Source organism: Poromitra crassiceps (assembly GCF_964638095.1).
Source record: "Poromitra crassiceps genome assembly, chromosome: 19".
Classification (NCBI taxonomy): domain Eukaryota; kingdom Metazoa; phylum Chordata; class Actinopteri; order Beryciformes; family Melamphaidae; genus Poromitra; species Poromitra crassiceps.
The window spans coordinates 8,576,821-8,595,752 of NC_139646.1; the positions used below are offsets into that span (position 1 = coordinate 8,576,821).

An 18,932-nucleotide genomic window follows, 5' to 3' on the forward strand; every position below is an offset into this window, starting at 1 on the left:
AGTATATTTTGTTTTGTTCTTTGCATGCATGAGTAATCAATAGACTCACAAATCTGAGTGAACTAAATATACTTTTAATATAGTCTACTGTATTTTTGTTTTTGGACAAACTCAAATGTGTATACTCTGAGATGTAATAAACTTTTGATTTGTAATCATCTTTTGGAAGTCCTGATCTTTTTTCTTTCTTTCTTATGATTTTCTTGTATTTTAATTATGGAATATCTTTATAAATTAGAAATAGGTTTGCTAAACAATCTTTAATTCAAATACAAATTGAAGGGTAGTCCTTATGTTATTCTGCCATCTAGTGGCTATAGCGATAAACAAAAATCTTTCAATGATCATTTGTCCTAATTAAGTATTTTTGATTAAACAAATGAATTTCATTATCACTAAATTTAATACTGTTGAAGTTAAACTATAAAAGTTAGTAGACGTTTTGTAAACATTCTCTACCAAACTCAAAACACCCAAATATATAGGACATTGGTATTATGTCCATTGGTAGCGATTTGTATGGCAGTTGTTTAATCCAAATTCTTAGAAAATGCAGTGTTACTACGGTGACTTTGGAATGAGGTCATATGCAATCAAGGAACTTTTTGGCCTATGTACTGTATAACTGGAGAAGCTTAGCCTAATTTATATTTTCAAGCAGGGCCGGATCTAGGGGGTGGCAGGGGTGGGCTATGCCCACCCAAAAATTAATCTTGCCCACCCCCAAAAAAAAAAAAATGAATCTCCTTTTTTGAATTCCAGGCGACCCCACTTAGGGTCGCGACCCGAAGGTTGGAGACCACTGGGTTAGTTAGTTTAGGGCACCTAACAGTAGTTATAGCTTTAATTTGATTTGAGAAATAAGCTCATCCAATGAAAATAATATTATGGAGTTGATTATTTTAAACTATGGATGAAGGATTGTTATTTATTTGTTAGGGTAACAAAGTCAATCTGCTTTCAAAGTTTTAATTTCAGTTTGAGTTTGAATAAGACTAAAAGTCTTGTAAATATAGGTTTGAAGGCTAAATGGCAAATCGTTTTTAGCTATGGTTAAGTCTCACTGCACTAGTCTTTAATTTGATTTGAGAAATAAGGTCATCCAATGAAAATAACTGTTATCGAGTTGATTATTGAAATTATGGATGAAGGATGTTTTTAAGTTTTATGGTAAATCAATCTGCTTTCAAAGTTGTTTTCTTTTCACTTTTAAGACTAAAAGTCTTGTGAATATAATAACAGTTGTGTAAATAGTTAGTTTGTTAGTTAGTTTGTATGTATGTACGTACATAGTTAGTTTGCAAATAGTTTTAATAAAAGGAGTTTTGTAAACATTGGCCTGTCCCCTGAGTGAAAGTTCATACTTAGGTTACCCACAGCACAATGTGGACACCTAGTGGAACAGTTTAGTGTTAGAATATAATGCAACTTAATCCCCATCCCCAAACCGAGAACCTTTGGGCAACCTACCGCCAAAGATGTAACAGGCTAAAAACGGACCTGGTACCAGCTACTGTATGGCATACTAGCTTGTCGGCAATACTGTTCCAAAGTTAGGCACATTTTTGGCAAGTTTTTTTTTGGTATGGCTATTTTCATTGCCCCCCCAAAATTTTCAATTGCCCACCCAGTAACCTCACCCTAGATACGGGCCTGTTTTCAAGGTTTACTGTACTCAGAAATGTAAAACTGCAGTAATAAGGTTACAGCACAGTTGGAGTAATGGGTTGAGGTTCCTTAGTTTCAGCCGTTACGTACGCTTTTGCCATTTAACCCCCCACACACGTATGTATGTATGTATGTATGTATGTCCATACATACATACATACATACATACATACATACATACATACGTACGTATGTACGTATGTGTGTGTGTGTGTGTGTATATATATATATATATAATTCAAACTTTTTACAGTATTTGCAGGATTTACATTTTTACAATGTTTTACAATGTTTTTATAGCGTCCAGCAGTTCAGTCTAAAGTGGGTAGTCAGTCACTCATTAATGATTTCCCTTTCGCTGTATTTACTAAGTCTATGCTGAGATAACAATATTATTCATTGAGCAATCATGTCTGTGACATAAAAAAATCCGGGCAAATTACAAGGAAATACAATACAAGGAAAGGCAGAGTGGAACAAAGGTCTTGGGGGAGGCCAGTGACTGTGGTCAAAGAGTATAATACTGACCTTCATTATGTGTTCAAAGAGTATAAACTCACCTTCATGATGAGGAAGCATGGGGGGAAAACATGAAAACATTAAATTGTTTGTGACCGCATCTACAGCTTTGTACTATGGGTATCTGTATTTGTGTTTATATATATATATATATATCACATGTTATCACACACACACACACACACACACACACATATATATATATATATATATATATATATATATATATATATATATATATATATATATAATAGATGTCAGTGGGTTGGCAGTAGCCTAGTGGGAGGGTAGGGCAAAAAAAAGAAAAATATGTCATAGCCCTAACAGTGAGGGTGCAGGGGGGCAGCTGGGTGTTATTCAGGAAAAGTTAGCGTTGCACACACACATGCACTGTGAAGGGATGGCAGTTGTACTAAGTGGATATACAGTGGTTTTACTTGGAGCTAGTTTCTTTATTGCTGCTATCTTCTCCATCACATACAAGTTGCTTAGCAGATACCTGCACAAATGGGTTATGATGAAGCCTATTCCGGAGATTGGAGCAACATACCCGATAATTGGAAATGCACTGCAGTTCAAAGCCAATGCTAGAGGTGAGAAAGCAGAGAGTAATAGACTGGAGAGGAGTGGGAAAAGACATGTCATTGAACAACTCTGTTAGACTGCAGATTCTGGTTTATGTTTGTTTACACTATATATGTGTTTGTCAATGCAAAGTTGTGCTCAGTGGAGCACAATACAAGTGTTTTACTTGACTGATGAAGTAACTGATTACCTGAGTAAGGGGACAGCCATCGATTTTTTTTACAGAGTTCTTTTGTCAAATCGTTGAGTATGCCGAACAGTTCCAGAATGCACCGCTGGTTAAAGTCTGGATTGGACCAATCCCATTTGTGATTTTGTTCCATGCTGAATCTATTGAGGTACTGTATGCACCTATACACAATTATAGATTTACAACATCAATGTATGTATACATTTTCCACCTGTATTATCTTTCATCCATGAAGTAACCTTATATAGTTAAGGAAACCGAATATATATTTTTCTTTGGATTTTTATTACTGTTATAGAGGCCTAACATAATTTGCCTAAATACACTATGATGTAATTGCAGTGAGAGTGTAATGATCGTCGAAGTGTGTCACCCCAAATGTGTAATTCCACCCAAATACGTCTGTGTGAGGTCTATCAAATAAACAACCCACACACAATTACAGTACTATATTTCATGATATTAGTTTTGCACTACACATTGGTAGCCTACTGTTAGCCTGGGTAAACCCATCCCCCACGTGACCTGCTCTCAGACCTCTGTTCTCAGTCACGTGGTGGCTGGGTTTACCTAGGCTAGCCTACTGTGTATTGTTGATTCTATTGCCTCTTTTCTAGACGGTTCTAAACAACCCAGTTCATATGGACAAATCTTATGCATACACGTTCCTCCACCCTTGGCTTGGAACTGGCCTGCTGACCAGGTACCTAACCCCACAGAATGGTCTGCCTCATACTGTCTGTAGGATCATAAACCTGTCAACATCATACGCAAAAACACAGGGAACATGTAATACATTCCACGCATACAGTACACAAAAACAAAAATAAAATAACAAAATCTGGGAGATGACCATCATTAGTATGTCATGACCACCAGGAGCTATTTGCCATACTCACTATGGACATAGTGAGTATGGCTGTTTGCACAAGTGTACATAACAGGCCACTTTAACATCAGCTCCTCAAGAACTCAATAGTCCATCCTAGTCAGTACAGCTATCGTTTGTTGGTCCAAAGCACTTCTGACTCTTACCTATGACTGCCACCTACTGCATGCCGCACTGTTTGCACACAATGGCAGAATGCTGAATGTATCAATACTTGATGTACAGTGATACACGACCAGTCAAAAGTTTGGACACACCTGATTGAATCTACAATGCTTTCATGATCTCAAAGCCACTTTGATCTAAAGGCTTATGCTTAAATTCTTAATTTTTTTAGACAAATGTTGGTCTCGACCTAGTTTCAAGATGAAGACCAGTCACGTTACCTCACATCACAATAGGCATCAGCTCCCAGCTTAAGTCAAGCGTAATCCTAGCGTGACGTCCGTTATGATGTGTGCCTCCTGACTCATCACCCCATCCTAAATAGCCAATCAGCCCGTGTCAATACACGACCAGTCAAAAGTTTGGACACACCTGATATAGCCAAATATTTACTGTTATTGTACTTGGGGACTAAAGTGAATGTGATTCTCATATGTTTCTTATGCCATAATTTAATCTTTGGGGAGCTATAGTATGTATTCATCCTAATACAGTACCATGATTCTTGCATTCAATTTACTTCATTTCTAGTCACGTCCATAATCCACGTGTATATTTCCATCCAACATAATCATTCATTCTATTCACCTAGCTATTGCTTGATCTCTATTCATTTACTCTGGTCCGGTCGTCTCTGTCACTCTCCTCCCTCTGTTGATCAGCACCGGGCTGAAGTGGCGTCAGCGGCGGAAGATGCTGACTCCCACCTTCCACTTCTCCATCCTGACGGACTTCTTGGAGGTGATGAACGAGCAGGTGGAGGTTCTGCTGGGGAAGCTGGAGAAGGAGGTGGGGAAGGACCCCTTCTGCTGCTCCAATCACATCACCCTCTGTGCCCTCGACATTATCTGCGGTGAGTGTATATACAGCTATGAGTGTGTGTGTGTGTGTGTGTGTGTGTGTGTGTGTGTTTGTGCGTGTGTGTGTGTGTGAGAGAGAGAGTGTGTGCGTGTGTGTGTGTGTGTGTGTGTGTGCGTGTGTGTGTGTGTGTGTGTGTGTGTGTGTGTGTGTAGGTGTGTGTGTGCGTGTGCGTGTGTAGGTGTGTGTGTGTGTGTGTGTGTGTGTGTGTGTGTGTGTGTGTGTGTGTGTGTGTGTGTGTGTGTGTGTGTGTGTGTGAAAACTTGTTGCCTCCACTTGCGGACGTAGTTCATCTTCAAGGGAGTTTGTCTATTTTTTTATATAGCCCTTTATCACATTGTATGTCTCGAAGGACTGCAGAGAGGATGCTAACTAACTAGATAATATATAGTATATCTTATCTTAAAAGGTATTGATATACAATAACTTTTCTACACTGTTTGGGATCTGTGGCATTGGGTGTTGCGCTTCTTTGAACACGTTGCTTTTTTTTCTCTCTCCAGAAACTGCGATGGGCAAGAAAATGAACGCCCAGAGTAATTATGACTCAGAGTATGTTCAGAGTGTGTACAAGTGAGTTCTTGTTTTCTATTTTGTTTTGCCTTTTGAAACGTTATACTGTTTTCATAACACAGACATAGACAATCATGATGCATAAATGATGTGATATTGTGTTTCATACAGTATGTCTCTCCTCTTTTGATGTGATATTGTGTTTCATACAGTATGTCTCTCCTCTTTTGATGTGTTATTGTGTTTCATACAGTATGTCTCTCCTCTTTTGATGTGTTATTGTGTTTCATACAGTATGTCTCTCCTCTTTTGATGTGTTATTGTGTTTCATACAGTATGTCTCTCCTCTTTTGATGTGTTATTGTGTTTCATACAGTATGTATCTCCTCTTTTGATGTGTTATTGTGTTTCATACAGTATGTATCTTTTCTTTTGATGTGATATTGTGTTTCATACAGTATGTATCTTTTCTTTTGATGTGATATTGTGTTTCATACAGTATGTATCTTTTCTTTTGATGTGATATTGTGTTTCATACAGTATGTATCTTCTCTTTTGATGTGATATTGTGTTTCATACAGTATGTATCTTCTCTTTTGATGTGTTATTGTGTTTCATACAGTATGTCTCTCCTCTTTTGATGTGTTATTGTGTTTCATACAGTATGTCTCTTTTCTTTTGATGTGTTATTGTGTTTCATACAGTATGTCTCTTTTCTTTTGATGTGATATTGTGTTTCATACAGTATGTCTCTCCTCTTTTGATGTGATATTGTGTTTCATACAGTATGTATCTTTTCTTTTGATGTGTTATTGTGTTTCATACAGTAGGTCTCTTTTCTTTTGATGTGATATTGTGTTTCATACAGTAGGTCTCTTTTCTTTTGATGTGATATTGTGTTTCATACAGTATGTCTCTTCTCTTTTGATGTGTTATTGTGTTTCATACAGTATGTATATTTTCTTTTGATGTGTTATTGTGTTTCATACAGTATGTCTCTTCTCTTTTGATGTGTTATTGTGTTTCATACAGTATGTCTCTTTTCTTTTGATGTGTTATTGTGTTTCATACAGTATGTCTCTTTTCTTTTGATGTGATATTGTGTTTCATACAGTATGTCTCTTTTCTTTTGATGTGTTATTGTGTTTCATACAGTATGTCTCTTCTCTTTTGATGTGATATTGTGTTTCATACAGTATGTATCTTTTCTTTTGATGATGTGATATTGTGTTTCATACAGTATGTCTCTCCTCTTTTGATGTGTTATTGTGTTTCATACAGTATGTATCTCCTCTTTTGATGTGTTATTGTGTTTCATACAGTATGTCTCTCCTCTTTTGATGTGTTATTGTGTTTCATACAGTATGTTTCTTCTCTTTTGATGTGTTATTGTGTTTCATACAGTATGTCTCTCCTCTTTTGATGTGTTATTGTGTTTCATACAGTATGTTTCTTCTCTTTTGATGTGTTATTGTGTTTCATACAGTATGTCTCTCCTCTTTTGATGTGATATTGTGTTTCATACAGTATGTATCTTTTCTTTTGATGTGTTATTGTGTTTCATACAGTATGTCTCTCCTCTTTTGATGTGTTATTGTGTTTCATACAGTATGTCTCTCCTCTTTTGATGTGTTATTGTGTTTCATACAGTATGTCTCTCCTCTTTTGATGTGATATTGTGTTTCATACAGTATGTATCTTTTCTTTTGATGTGTTATTGTGTTTCATACAGTATGTCTCTCCTCTTTTGATGTGATATTGTGTTTCATACAGTATGTATCTTTTCTTTTGATGTGTTATTGTGTTTCATACAGTATGTCTCTCCTCTTTTGATGTGTTATTGTGTTTCATACAGTATGTCTCTCCTCTTTTGATGTGTTATTGTGTTTCATACAGTATGTCTCTCCTCTTTTGATGTGTTATTGTGTTTCATACAGTATGTATCTTTTCTTTTGATGTGTTATTGTGTTTCATACAGTATGTCTCTCCTCTTTTGATGTGTTATTGTGTTTCATACAGTATGTCTCTCCTCTTTTGATGTGTTATTGTGTTTCATACAGTATGTCTCTCCTCTTTTGATGTGTTATTGTGTTTCATACAGTATGTCTCTCCTCTTTTGATGTGTTATTGTGTTTCATACAGTATGTCTCTTTTCTTTTGATGTGTTATTGTGTTTCATACAGTATGTCTCTCCTCTTTTGATGTGTTATTGTGTTTCATACAGTATGTCTCTCCTCTTTTGATGTGTTATTGTGTTTCATACAGTATGTCTCTCCTCTTTTGATGTGTTATTGTGTTTCATACAGTATGTCTCTCCTCTTTTGATGTGTTATTGTGTTTCATACAGTATGTCTCTTTTCTTTTGATGTGTTATTGTGTTTCATACAGTATGTATCTCCTCTTTTGATGTGTTATTGTGTTTCATACAGTATGTCTCTCCTCTTTTGATGTGTTATTGTGTTTCATACAGTATGTATCTTTTCTTTTGATGTGATATTGTGTTTCATACAGTATGTCTCTTTTCTTTTGATGTGTTATTGTGTTTCATACAGTATGTCTCTCCTCTTTTGATGTGTTATTGTGTTTCATACAGTATGTCTCTCCTCTTTTGATGTGTTATTGTGTTTCATACAGTATGTCTCTCCTCTTTTGATGTGTTATTGTGTTTCATACAGTATGTCTCTCCTCTTTTGATGTGTTATTGTGTTTCATACAGTATGTCTCTTTTCTTTTGATGTGTTATTGTGTTTCATACAGTATGTCTCTCCTCTTTTGATGTGTTATTGTGTTTCATACAGTATGTATCTTTTCTTTTGATGTGTTATTGTGTTTCATACAGTATGTATCTTTTCTTTTGATGTGTTATTGTGTTTCATACAGTATGTCTCTCCTCTTTTGATGTGTTATTGTGTTTCATACAGTATGTCTCTTTTCTTTTGATGTGTTATTGTGTTTCATACAGTATGTATCTTTTCTTTTGATGTGTTATTGTGTTTCATACAGTATGTCTCTCCTCTTTTGATGTGTTATTGTGTTTCATACAGTATGTCTCTTTTCTTTTGATGTGTTATTGTGTTTCATACAGTATGTCTCTCCTCTTTTGATGTGATATTGTGTTTCATACAGTATGTCTCTTTTCTTTTGCTGTGATATTGTGTTTCATACAGTATGTCTCTTTTCTTTTGATGTGATATTGTGTTTCATACAGTATGTCTCTTTTCTTTTGATGTGATATTGTGTTTCATACAGTATGTATCTTCTCTTTTGATGTGATATTGTGTTTCATACAGTATGTCTCTTTTCTTTTGATGTGATATTGTGTTTCATACAGTATGTATCTTTTCTTTTGATGTGATATTGTGTTTCATACAGTATGTATCTTCTCTTTTGATGTGATATTGTGTTTCATACAGTATGTATCTTTTCTTTTGATGTGATATTGTGTTTCATACAGTATGTCTCTTTTCTTTTGATGTGATATTGTGTTTCATACAGTATGTATCTTCTCTTTTGATGTGATATTGTGTTTCATACAGTATGTCTCTTTTCTTTTGATGTGATATTGTGTTTCATACAGTATGTCTCTTTTCTTTTGATGTGATATTGTGTTTCATACAGTATGTCTCTTTTCTTTTGATGTGTTATTGTGTTTCATACAGTATGTATCTTTTCTTTTGATGTGTTATTGTGTTTCATACAGTATGTCTCTTTTCTTTTGCTGTGATATTGTGTTTCATACAGTATGTCTCTTCTCTTTTGATGTGTTATTGTGTTTCATACAGTATGTCTCTCCTCTTTTGATGTGATATTGTGTTTCATACAGTATGTCTCTTTTCTTTTGATGTGTTATTGTGTTTCATACAGTATGTCTCTTTTCTTTTGATGTGTTATTGTGTTTCATACAGTATGTCTCTTTTCTTTTGATGTGATATTGTGTTTCATACAGTATGTCTCTTTTCTTTTGATGTGATATTGTGTTTCATACAGTATGTCTCTTTTCTTTTGATGTGTTATTGTGTTTCATACAGTATGTCTCTTTTCTTTTGATGTGATATTGTGTTTCATACAGTATGTCTCTTTTCTTTTGATGTGATATTGTGTTTCATACAGTATGTCTCTTTTCTTTTGATGTGATATTGTGTTTCATACAGTATGTCTCTTTTCTTTTGATGTGTTATTGTGTTTCATACAGTATGTCTCTTTTCTTTTGATGTGTTATTGTGTTTCATACAGTATGTATCTTCTCTTTTGATGTGTTATTGTGTTTCATACAGTATGTCTCTTTTCTTTTGATGTGTTATTGTGTTTCATACAGTATGTCTCTTTTCTTTTGATGTGATATTGTGTTTCATACAGTATGTCTCTTTTCTTTTGATGTGATATTGTGTTTCATACAGTATGTCTCTTTTCTTTTGATGTGATATTGTGTTTCATACAGTATGTCTCTTTTCTTTTGATGTGTTATTGTGTTTCATACAGTATGTATCTTTTCTTTTGATGTGATATTGTGTTTCATACAGTATGTCTCTTTTCTTTTGATGTGATATTGTGTTTCATACAGTATGTCTCTTTTCTTTTGATGTGATATTGTGTTTCATACAGTATGTCTCTTTTCTTTTGATGTGTTATTGTGTTTCATACAGTATGTCTCTTTTCTTTTGATGTGTTATTGTGTTTCATACAGTATGTCTCTCCTCTTTTGATGTGTTATTGTGTTTCATACAGTATGTCTCTTTTCTTTTGATGTGTTATTGTGTTTCATACAGTATGTCTCTTTTCTTTTGATGTGATATTGTGTTTCATACAGTATGTCTCTTTTCTTTTGATGTGATATTGTGTTTCATACAGTATGTCTCTCCTCTTTTGATGTGTTATTGTGTTTCATACAGTAGGTCTCTTTTCTTTTGATGTGTTATTGTGTTTCATACAGTATGTCTCTTTTCTTTTGATGTGATATTGTGTTTCATACAGTATGTCTCTTTTCTTTTGATGTGTTATTGTGTTTCATACAGTATGTCTCTTTTCTTTTGCTGTGATATTGTGTTTCATACAGTATGTCTCTTTTCTTTTGATGTGATATTGTGTTTCATACAGTATGTCTCTCCTCTTTTGATGTGTTATTGTGTTTCATACAGTATGTCTCTTTTCTTTTGATGTGTTATTGTGTTTCATACAGTATGTCTCTTTTCTTTTGATGTGTTATTGTGTTTCATACAGTATGTCTCTTTTCTTTTGATGTGATATTGTGTTTCATACAGTATGTCTCTTTTCTTTTGATGTGTTATTGTGTTTCAATCATGAGAGACCAGAGGGTAAGGTTAAACGGCAAGCTTTATTAAAGTATGGCATGGCGATAGGATTCATGGCCTGAAGCGGTATGGCATTAGTTCTGATGGCGTGGCAGCATGGCAACTGATTCTTTGGCGTAGTGACTCCGTGGCAGGATGCCTCTCTTCTTGAGGCGGGAGGGCATCTGCTCGGAGAACCCCCCCCCGTAGGGGATTCTTCGGGAGTCAATACATTGGTGGTGGACTGGGGAGGTGGGTGGGGTGAAACGCGGCTTCCAGAGAAGGAATTGGATCAGTTTAGTGCAGCGGCTAGAGGGCAGGGAACAAGGACTGTGGTGCGCTCGGCGTGGCTATAAATACTGCCACGTCATAGCCTCGGTACTGACGACATTAACGCCGTCACCTAGGCAAGTGCGTCACTACTGCACTGACGACGTTAACGGCGTCACTCTGTGATTACTGGACTTGTTGTCACGCTAGGATTACATGTGATGCTGAGGTCGCTATGTTTCTAGATTACATGTGGCGTGAGGCAGCGTGTCTGGTCTTCATCTTGAAACTAGGTCGAGACCATCATTTCATACAGTATGTATCTTCTCTTTTGATGTGATATTGTGTTTCATACAGTATGTCTCTTTTCTTTTGATGTGTTATTGTGTTTCATACAGTATGTCTCTTTTCTTTTGATGTGTTATTGTGTTTCATACAGTATGTCTCTTCTCTTTTGATGTGATATTGTGTTTCATACAGTATGTCTCTTTTCTTTTGATGTGTTATTGTGTTTCATACAGTATGTCTCTCCTCTTTTGATGTGATATTGTGTTTCATACAGTATGTCTCTTTTCTTTTGATGTGTTATTGTGTTTCATACAGTATGTCTCTTTTCTTTTGATGTGTTATTGTGTTTCATACAGTATGTCTCTCCTCTTTTGATGTGATATTGTGTTTCATACAGTATGTCTCTTTTCTTTTGATGTGTTATTGTGTTTCATACAGTATGTATCTCCTCTTTTGATGTGATATTGTGTTTCATACAGTATGTCTCTTTTCTTTTGATGTGTTATTGTGTTTCATACAGTATGTCTCTCCTCTTTTGATGTGATATTGTGTTTCATACAGTATGTCTCTTTTCTTTTGATGTGTTATTGTGTTTCATACAGTATGTCTCTTTTCTTTTGATGTGATATTGTGTTTCATACAGTATGTCTCTTTTCTTTTGCTGTGATATTGTGTTTCATACAGTATGTATCTTCTCTTTTGATGTGATATTGTGTTTCATACAGTATGTATCTTCTCTTTTGATGTGATATTGTGTTTCATACAGTATGTCTCTTTTCTTTTGATGTGTTATTGTGTTTCATACAGTATGTCTCTCCTCTTTTGATGTGATATTGTGTTTCATACAGTATGTCTCTTCTCTGTTGATGTGATATTGTGTTTCATACAGTATGTCTCTTTTCTTTTGATGTGTTATTGTGTTTCATACAGTATGTCTCTTTTCTTTTGATGTGTTATTGTGTTTCATACAGTATGTCTCTTTTCTTTTGATGTGATGTTGTGTTTCATACAGTATGTATCTTTTCTTTTGATGTGTTATTGTGTTTCATACAGTATGTATCTTTTCTTTTGATGTGTTATTGTGTTTCATACAGTATGTATCTTTTCTTTTGATGTGTTATTGTGTTTCATACAATACGTCTCTTTTCCTTTGATGTGTTATTGTGTTTCATACAAGTATGTATCTTTTCTTTTGATGTGTTATTGTGTTTCATACAGTATGTATCTCCTCTTTTGATGTGTTATTGTGTTTCATACAGTATGTCTCTCCTCTTTTGATGTGTTATTGTGTTTCATACAGTATGTCTCTTTTCTTTTGATGTGATGTTGTGTTTCATACAGTATGTATCTTTTCTTTTGATGTGTTATTGTGTTTCATACAGTATGTCTCTTTTCTTTTGATGTGTTATTGTGTTTCATACAGTATGTCTCTTTTCTTTTGATGTGTTATTGTGTTTCATACAGTATGTCTCTTCTCTTTTGATGTGATATTGTGTTTCATACAGTATGTCTCTTTTCTTTTGATGTGTTATTGTGTTTCATACAGTATGTCTCTTTTCTTTTGATGTGTTATTGTGTTTCATACAGTATGTCTCTCCTCTTTTGATGTGATATTGTGTTTCATACAGTATGTATCTTTTCTTTTGATGTGTTATTGTGTTTCATACAGTATGTCTCTTTTCTTTTGATGTGATATTGTGTTTCATACAGTATGTATCTTTTCTTTTGATGTGTTATTGTGTTTCATACAGTATGTCTCTTCTCTTTTGATGTGATATTGTGTTTCATACAGTATGTATCTTTTCTTTTGATGTGTTATTGTGTTTCATACAGTATGTCTCTTCTCTTTTGATGTGATATTGTGTTTCATACAGTATGTATCTTTTCTTTTGATGTGTTATTGTGTTTCATACAGTATGTCTCTTTTCTTTTGATGTGTTATTGTGTTTCATACAGTATGTCTCTTTTCTTTTGATGTGTTATTGTGTTTCATACAGTATGTCTCTTCTCTTTTGATGTGATATTGTGTTTCATACAGTATGTATCTTTTCTTTTGATGGCCTTTTTCCCTTAGAATGGGTGAACTTATCATTTGTAGACAGAGGATGCCCTGGTTTTGGCCCGACTTCATATACAACTACTTTGGTGAGGGCTGGGAGCATAACAAGAGGCTCAAGATCCTCCATTCCTTCACATCCAATGTGAGTATTGGAGTTGGGTTCAAAAAGCAAAGTGAATTAGTCAGTGTTGAGAGGGTTTTTACTGCAATAATGATGCACTAATTCACTAGTATCAAATGAACTAGTAGTCCATTCAGACCTGAAATCTTTTTGGATATTGGCTGAAACAACTTCTTGACATAATATTTATCTTGTACCACTGGGGGCATATAACTTATAATTATTATTAATTAATACACAGGACAAGATGTTACTATCCCTTGTGCCAAAATCCGAGGAAAAACACATTTAGAAGCCCAATCCAGAATAAAACAAGCTAACAGGCTAACAAACTAATAAACAAGACACAAATCACCAGTTACCTACCCTAGCCAACAGCAGTATGAAGCATGTCATTGGGGTTTTCAAGTGGGCACCTTCCTTCACCGACGTTTCGTTAAGTTAGGCCCACGACACCTCAAGAAGGCTTAACGGTGTAATCCAGCGTCCTGGAAACACCCCCCTCCATGCTACCACCGCACAACTGCATATTACCTCACTATCTAAGCCTAGCTATCCAGGTCGGTTCGGTATGACATTCCTGACTACACCACCACTGTCAATGATTCAGCCCTGTTGATGCGGACCGTTAATCATGACCAACAACAAACAATCCCTAACTACACCACCACTGTCAATGATTCAGCCCTGTTGATGCGGACCGTTAATCATGACCAACAACAAACAATCCCTAACTACACCACCACCGTCAATGATTCAGCCCTGTTGATGCGGACCGTTAATCATGACCAACAACAAACAATCAATCTGACCTTAGCGAGCTCCCCAGCTAGCATGTTTCCTCCTTATCCACAGCCATTCACTTGCTCGTTCTGCTGCCTGAGACATGTTGCTAACCACAAGTTTCAGGCTCCGTCCCCGAATGCCCAACTCAGTTAGTAAGGCAATAACGGACTTTGCCACAAAACCACGGCAGCCCACCTCTACAGGCCGCACTCGAGCCCTCCAACCTCGCTGCTCTGCCTCTGCTGCCATTTCAGCATACCTAGCTTTCTTGCGCTCATAAGCCTCCTCAACTCGATCTTCCCACGGGACTGTGAGTTCGATAAAATAAACTAGATCAGCTCCTGTTTTTTCAAGTATTTTAAAATATATTGAGCCGTTTGCATGGATCTGAATTCATCCTAATTCTCTTCTTCAATCATTCTTTCTTCCCAGGTGATATATGAAAGAGCAAAGCACATTTCCTACATTGAGTCAGACAGTGAATCTGAGCAGGGCGTCAGGAAGAGACGGGCCTTCCTGGACATGCTGCTGAAGACCACAGATGAGAACGGCCACAAGATGAGCCACCAGGACATCCAGGAGGAGGTGGACACCTTCATGTTTAGGGTTAGTGGCTTCAACCCAACCACTGTTTATCACCTGTGTGTGTGTGTGTGTGTGTGTGTGTGTGTGTGTGTGTGTGTGTGTGTGTGTGTGTGTGTGTGTGTGTGTGTGTGTGTGTGTGTGTGTGTGTGTGTGTGTGTGTGTGTGTGTGTGTGTGTGTGTGTGTCTGTGTGTGTGTCTGTGTGTGTGTGTGAGTGTTTGTTTGTATTCAATAACAGCACCAAACTGTCTGTGCACACTTTTGAAAATGACTTTAATTAGAATATCTGGTGTGTAAAAATCCACACAAATTAATGTATCGTTATTTCCCCCCCCATTAACTTCAGCCCTCACCATAATGTAGATACCAAATATTCAGAATGACCTTTAACCCTTTAAATGAGAGGAACTATTTTGATTACACAGTGAATTATAGACTATTCTTTTATTCAAAAATTAACCAAAAGATACTTTGCTAAATTTATGCCATATGCATTAACATAGCCAAAATGAATACTATATATACAGTAAGCCCTTATGTATAAAACACACATGCATGCATGCACACGCACGGACACACAGACGCACGCACGCATGCACGCACGCATGCACGCACGCAGACAGACAGACAGACAGACAGACAGACAGACAGACAGACAGACAGACAGACAGACAGGGTTTTAAATAATGCCCCCCTTCCATAATTGCCTCCTTTTTGCAGGGTCATGACACTACAGCAGCCGCCATGAACTGGGCCATCCATCTGCTTGGCTCCCATCCTGAGGTTCAGAGGAAAGTTCAACAAGAGCTTCAGGAGGTTTTCGGTAATAGCAACATGGCCCTCTCCCCTGTCACCACCCACATTCTCACTTTCATGACATCATTTCTTTTCCTGACCGCAGGCCTTTGACTCATCTTTGTTGGGACTCATTTGTTCTTTACAACTCAAAGGGAACTCATACATGGATAATAGTGAACTCATACATGGATCATAGTGAACTCATACATGGATGATAGTGCAGATCCTTGCCAAAGTATATAGAGAATAATTGAATTATTGATCGGTGCTATGATGATTTACTATGGCCTCAGTCTTTTTTCCATGACATAAGCTGAATGGCCTTCTAGCAATAACAGATGCAGAGTTTGCACCAGTTGAAATTGCAGTGGAAAGGACAACCTCATTCTGCCCTCAAGCTTAAGAACATTCATTTTCGCCCGAGAATATTAATGTAATACTTCTTTCCTGTCCAAAATGCTAGTAACACCACGATCATTTGTTGGGTCAGCGTTGCTACTTCTCCGGTAAGCACAACTAACCCTGCATGGGGTGTGTAGCCTGTGAGCTGCTCTTATAGAGGGAAAGCCGACAACATTTCAGAGATAGGGATTATGCTGCAGAAAGTGCCGCAGCAAGAAACTGGACCACACAGGCCAAACAAGAGATTCCTCCTGTATATCCGCTGAGAGCTGGCTGACCCAAGAACTGCACTAGACTCCTTTCTGCTTTCTCATCTGTCTTCTGTGCTCAGGTGCGTCTGACCGGCCCATAAACACAGAGGACCTGAAGAAGCTGAAGTACCTGGAGTGTGTGGTAAAGGAGTCCCTGCGCCTGTTTCCGTCTGTGCCCTTCTTTGCCCGCAGCATCGGTGAAGACTGCCACATCAGTGAGTTAGCATACACATGCCCCACGCATTGTTTAATGCAAACCCAAATGAGCTATGTCAGTGATACTCAACTGGCGGCCCGCGGGCCACATGCGCCCGCGGGCGCCCCCTGTGTGGCCCACGATGGAATTGCAAAAAAATAAAAAATAATTTACAGTGCACCTGAACGCAACATGCAAGATACCCGCTGAATAAGTGTCCAAATGTTCATGTAATTCTGGCCAATACTCACACTTCTGTTATATAGCATTTCAGTTTGGAATATGGAATATCTTTCAATAATCTATGATTTAGCTGCTAAATTTTCAAATACCGCCGTCTGCTCGCTACCCAGGCACTTATGTATGTACTTAACCTAAGTAACTATCCGGTGTGCACAACATTGTCAGACTAAACTCCGTCTGACACCTACAATCCGCTACAGAAAAATGTATATTGATTGTTTATTAACTGGCCCCTGGCCTTCTATCATTTCACGAAAGTGGCCCCCGGGCAAAGCAAGTTGAGTATCCCTGAGCTATGTAATCAAAGGCAAGCTTATTATCTCAGAGACAACTACTTGTGGTTATTATGGGTGAGGAGCATTTTTCACAGCTAAATTGCTTTTGCAGATGGGTTCAAGATACCCAAAGGTGCCAATGCCGTCATGATGCCCTACTTTCTGCACCGGGACCCACGCTACTTCCCCGAACCCGAGGAGTTTCGGCCAGAACGCTTCTTGCCCGAGAATTCAGTGGGGAGGCATCCGTACGCATACATCCCCTTCTCTGCTGGACTCCGCAACTGTATAGGTACGAACAGGAGTTAGAGTCACAGGGCCATATCTTAAGCCCAGTGCAAGTGCAAGGGCAAGGGCAAGCGTTATCTTTGCTAGTTTCTAGCACTCAATATCAAAATCTTTTCTTTTAATTACCACTTGGTCAGTACATCAAAGGATGTGTTACAGTACATCACAGGATGTGTTTCAGTGGGTCAGTACATCAAAGGATGTGTTTCAGTGGGTCAGTACATCAAAGGATGTGTTTCAGTGGGTCAGTACATCAAAGGATGTGTTTCAGCGACCCGGTTATTTAAAGTTAAAGAGAGATTTTGAGTGCTAGAAACTAGCAAAGGTAACACTTACCCTAGTCTCGGCTCCCAGACGTTTGGTGAGCGGAAGCGGATAGAGACTCAGTGAGAAGTGAGTCTAAGCTTGCCCTTGCCCTGGGCGTAAGATATGGCCCACAGAGTTGAGTTAGCCTCATTCTGGGGATGGATCACTTTTCAGTGAGTTTATTGCATTTGTCTCCATAAATGTTGTGTGCATGCGTGTGTGTGTCCATGCGTGTGCGTGCGTGCATGTGTGCGTGTGTGTGTGTGTGTGTCTTGAGTTTTTTTTTTTTTTTTGCTGTGTAGGCTATGTGTAACAGTAACAATAGAGCTTTGTACTCAGGTCAGCGTTTTGCAATGATGGAAGAAAAGGTGGTTTTGGCGTCCATCTTGCGCTACTTCACCATTGAGGCTTGTCAGAAGCGTGATGATCTCCGGCCACTGGGGGAGCTCATCCTGCGGCCGGAGCATGGCATCTGGATCAAACTGGAGCGGAGGAAGGCCCAGCCTGCTCCATACTAGAACCAGCACCTCTTCTACCGTTCAAAAGCCTTTCTCTACATCCTTTCAAAATGCAGGCTACTGGAAGTGGACACAGTTATTTTTCCTCGTGAAATCTGAGGGCTGAGGCAACAACAGCCTTGGTGTTTAGTCTAAACACCCTCCCTGCCCCTTTTTGTTACCTTTTTGTCACCACCCATCACTGGCAAAACAAAAGTTATCTTGAGAACCGTTCGTCCAATCGACTTCAAACTTGGCAGGCACCCTGATAGAAGTGCGCCCATGGTGCATCGAGCTCCAGAGTTTCCATCCTAGAAATGAGTGCGCAAATTTATATTTCTTCGTATTATTGGAGTATACCAACATAACACCCATACAACCTGGCTCTCTGTATCAACAATGCTGTGGTGCTGCTTGTGTCGCACGCATACCATGTTTAAATTAATGTTCCGATTTTAATTTAATTTGAAATGCACAAATGTTCTGAATAGCTCAAGCAACTATACTCACTTTGCTTCCAGCATTCTGTCATTGAAATGAATGGAAGGCGAGCTAGAAAACATAATTTTTTGTCAGAGTAGAGATTGAATGGCTTTTAGAAAATGAATGGGCCAGTCATTTTGAAACACATCGATTGTTTATAGGATGAAAATTAGGCTAATGGTACAGTGGCATTGATATCTGTCACTGCCATCCATTTTCTCGGCCACATACCAAAGTAAAGTGGCATCAACAAAACAGAATTGTTCAAAATGACCTCCACGGTCTGTAGATTGTACAACTCTTTGGGGGATTCTAGGTTGAATAGCTGAAAAGGTCAGAATAGAGGATTTGTAACAGCATAGCAGTTTTTTTTTGCATGTTGGAGCATTTTTCCATTTGTTTTAAAATTGT

General features: G+C 37.6%; 1 protein-coding gene across 1 annotated transcript; it reads left to right on the forward strand.

Moving 5' to 3' along the window:
- Nucleotides 1-2,704: 2,704 nt before the first annotated feature.
- On the forward strand, nt 2,705-18,059 carry LOC310793873 (cytochrome P450 4V2-like; the record flags this gene model as incomplete). Its single annotated transcript, XM_083655766.1, has 11 exons — nt 2,705-2,780; nt 2,998-3,110; nt 3,580-3,665; nt 4,679-4,869; nt 5,378-5,447; nt 13,308-13,434; nt 14,632-14,805; nt 15,503-15,605; nt 16,314-16,448; nt 17,060-17,239; nt 17,881-18,059. The coding sequence occupies 11 exons, from the start codon at nt 2,705-2,707 to the stop codon at nt 18,057-18,059; spliced, it is 1,434 nt and encodes a 477-aa protein (XP_083511892.1).
- Between the last annotated feature and the right edge of the window lie 873 nt (nt 18,060-18,932).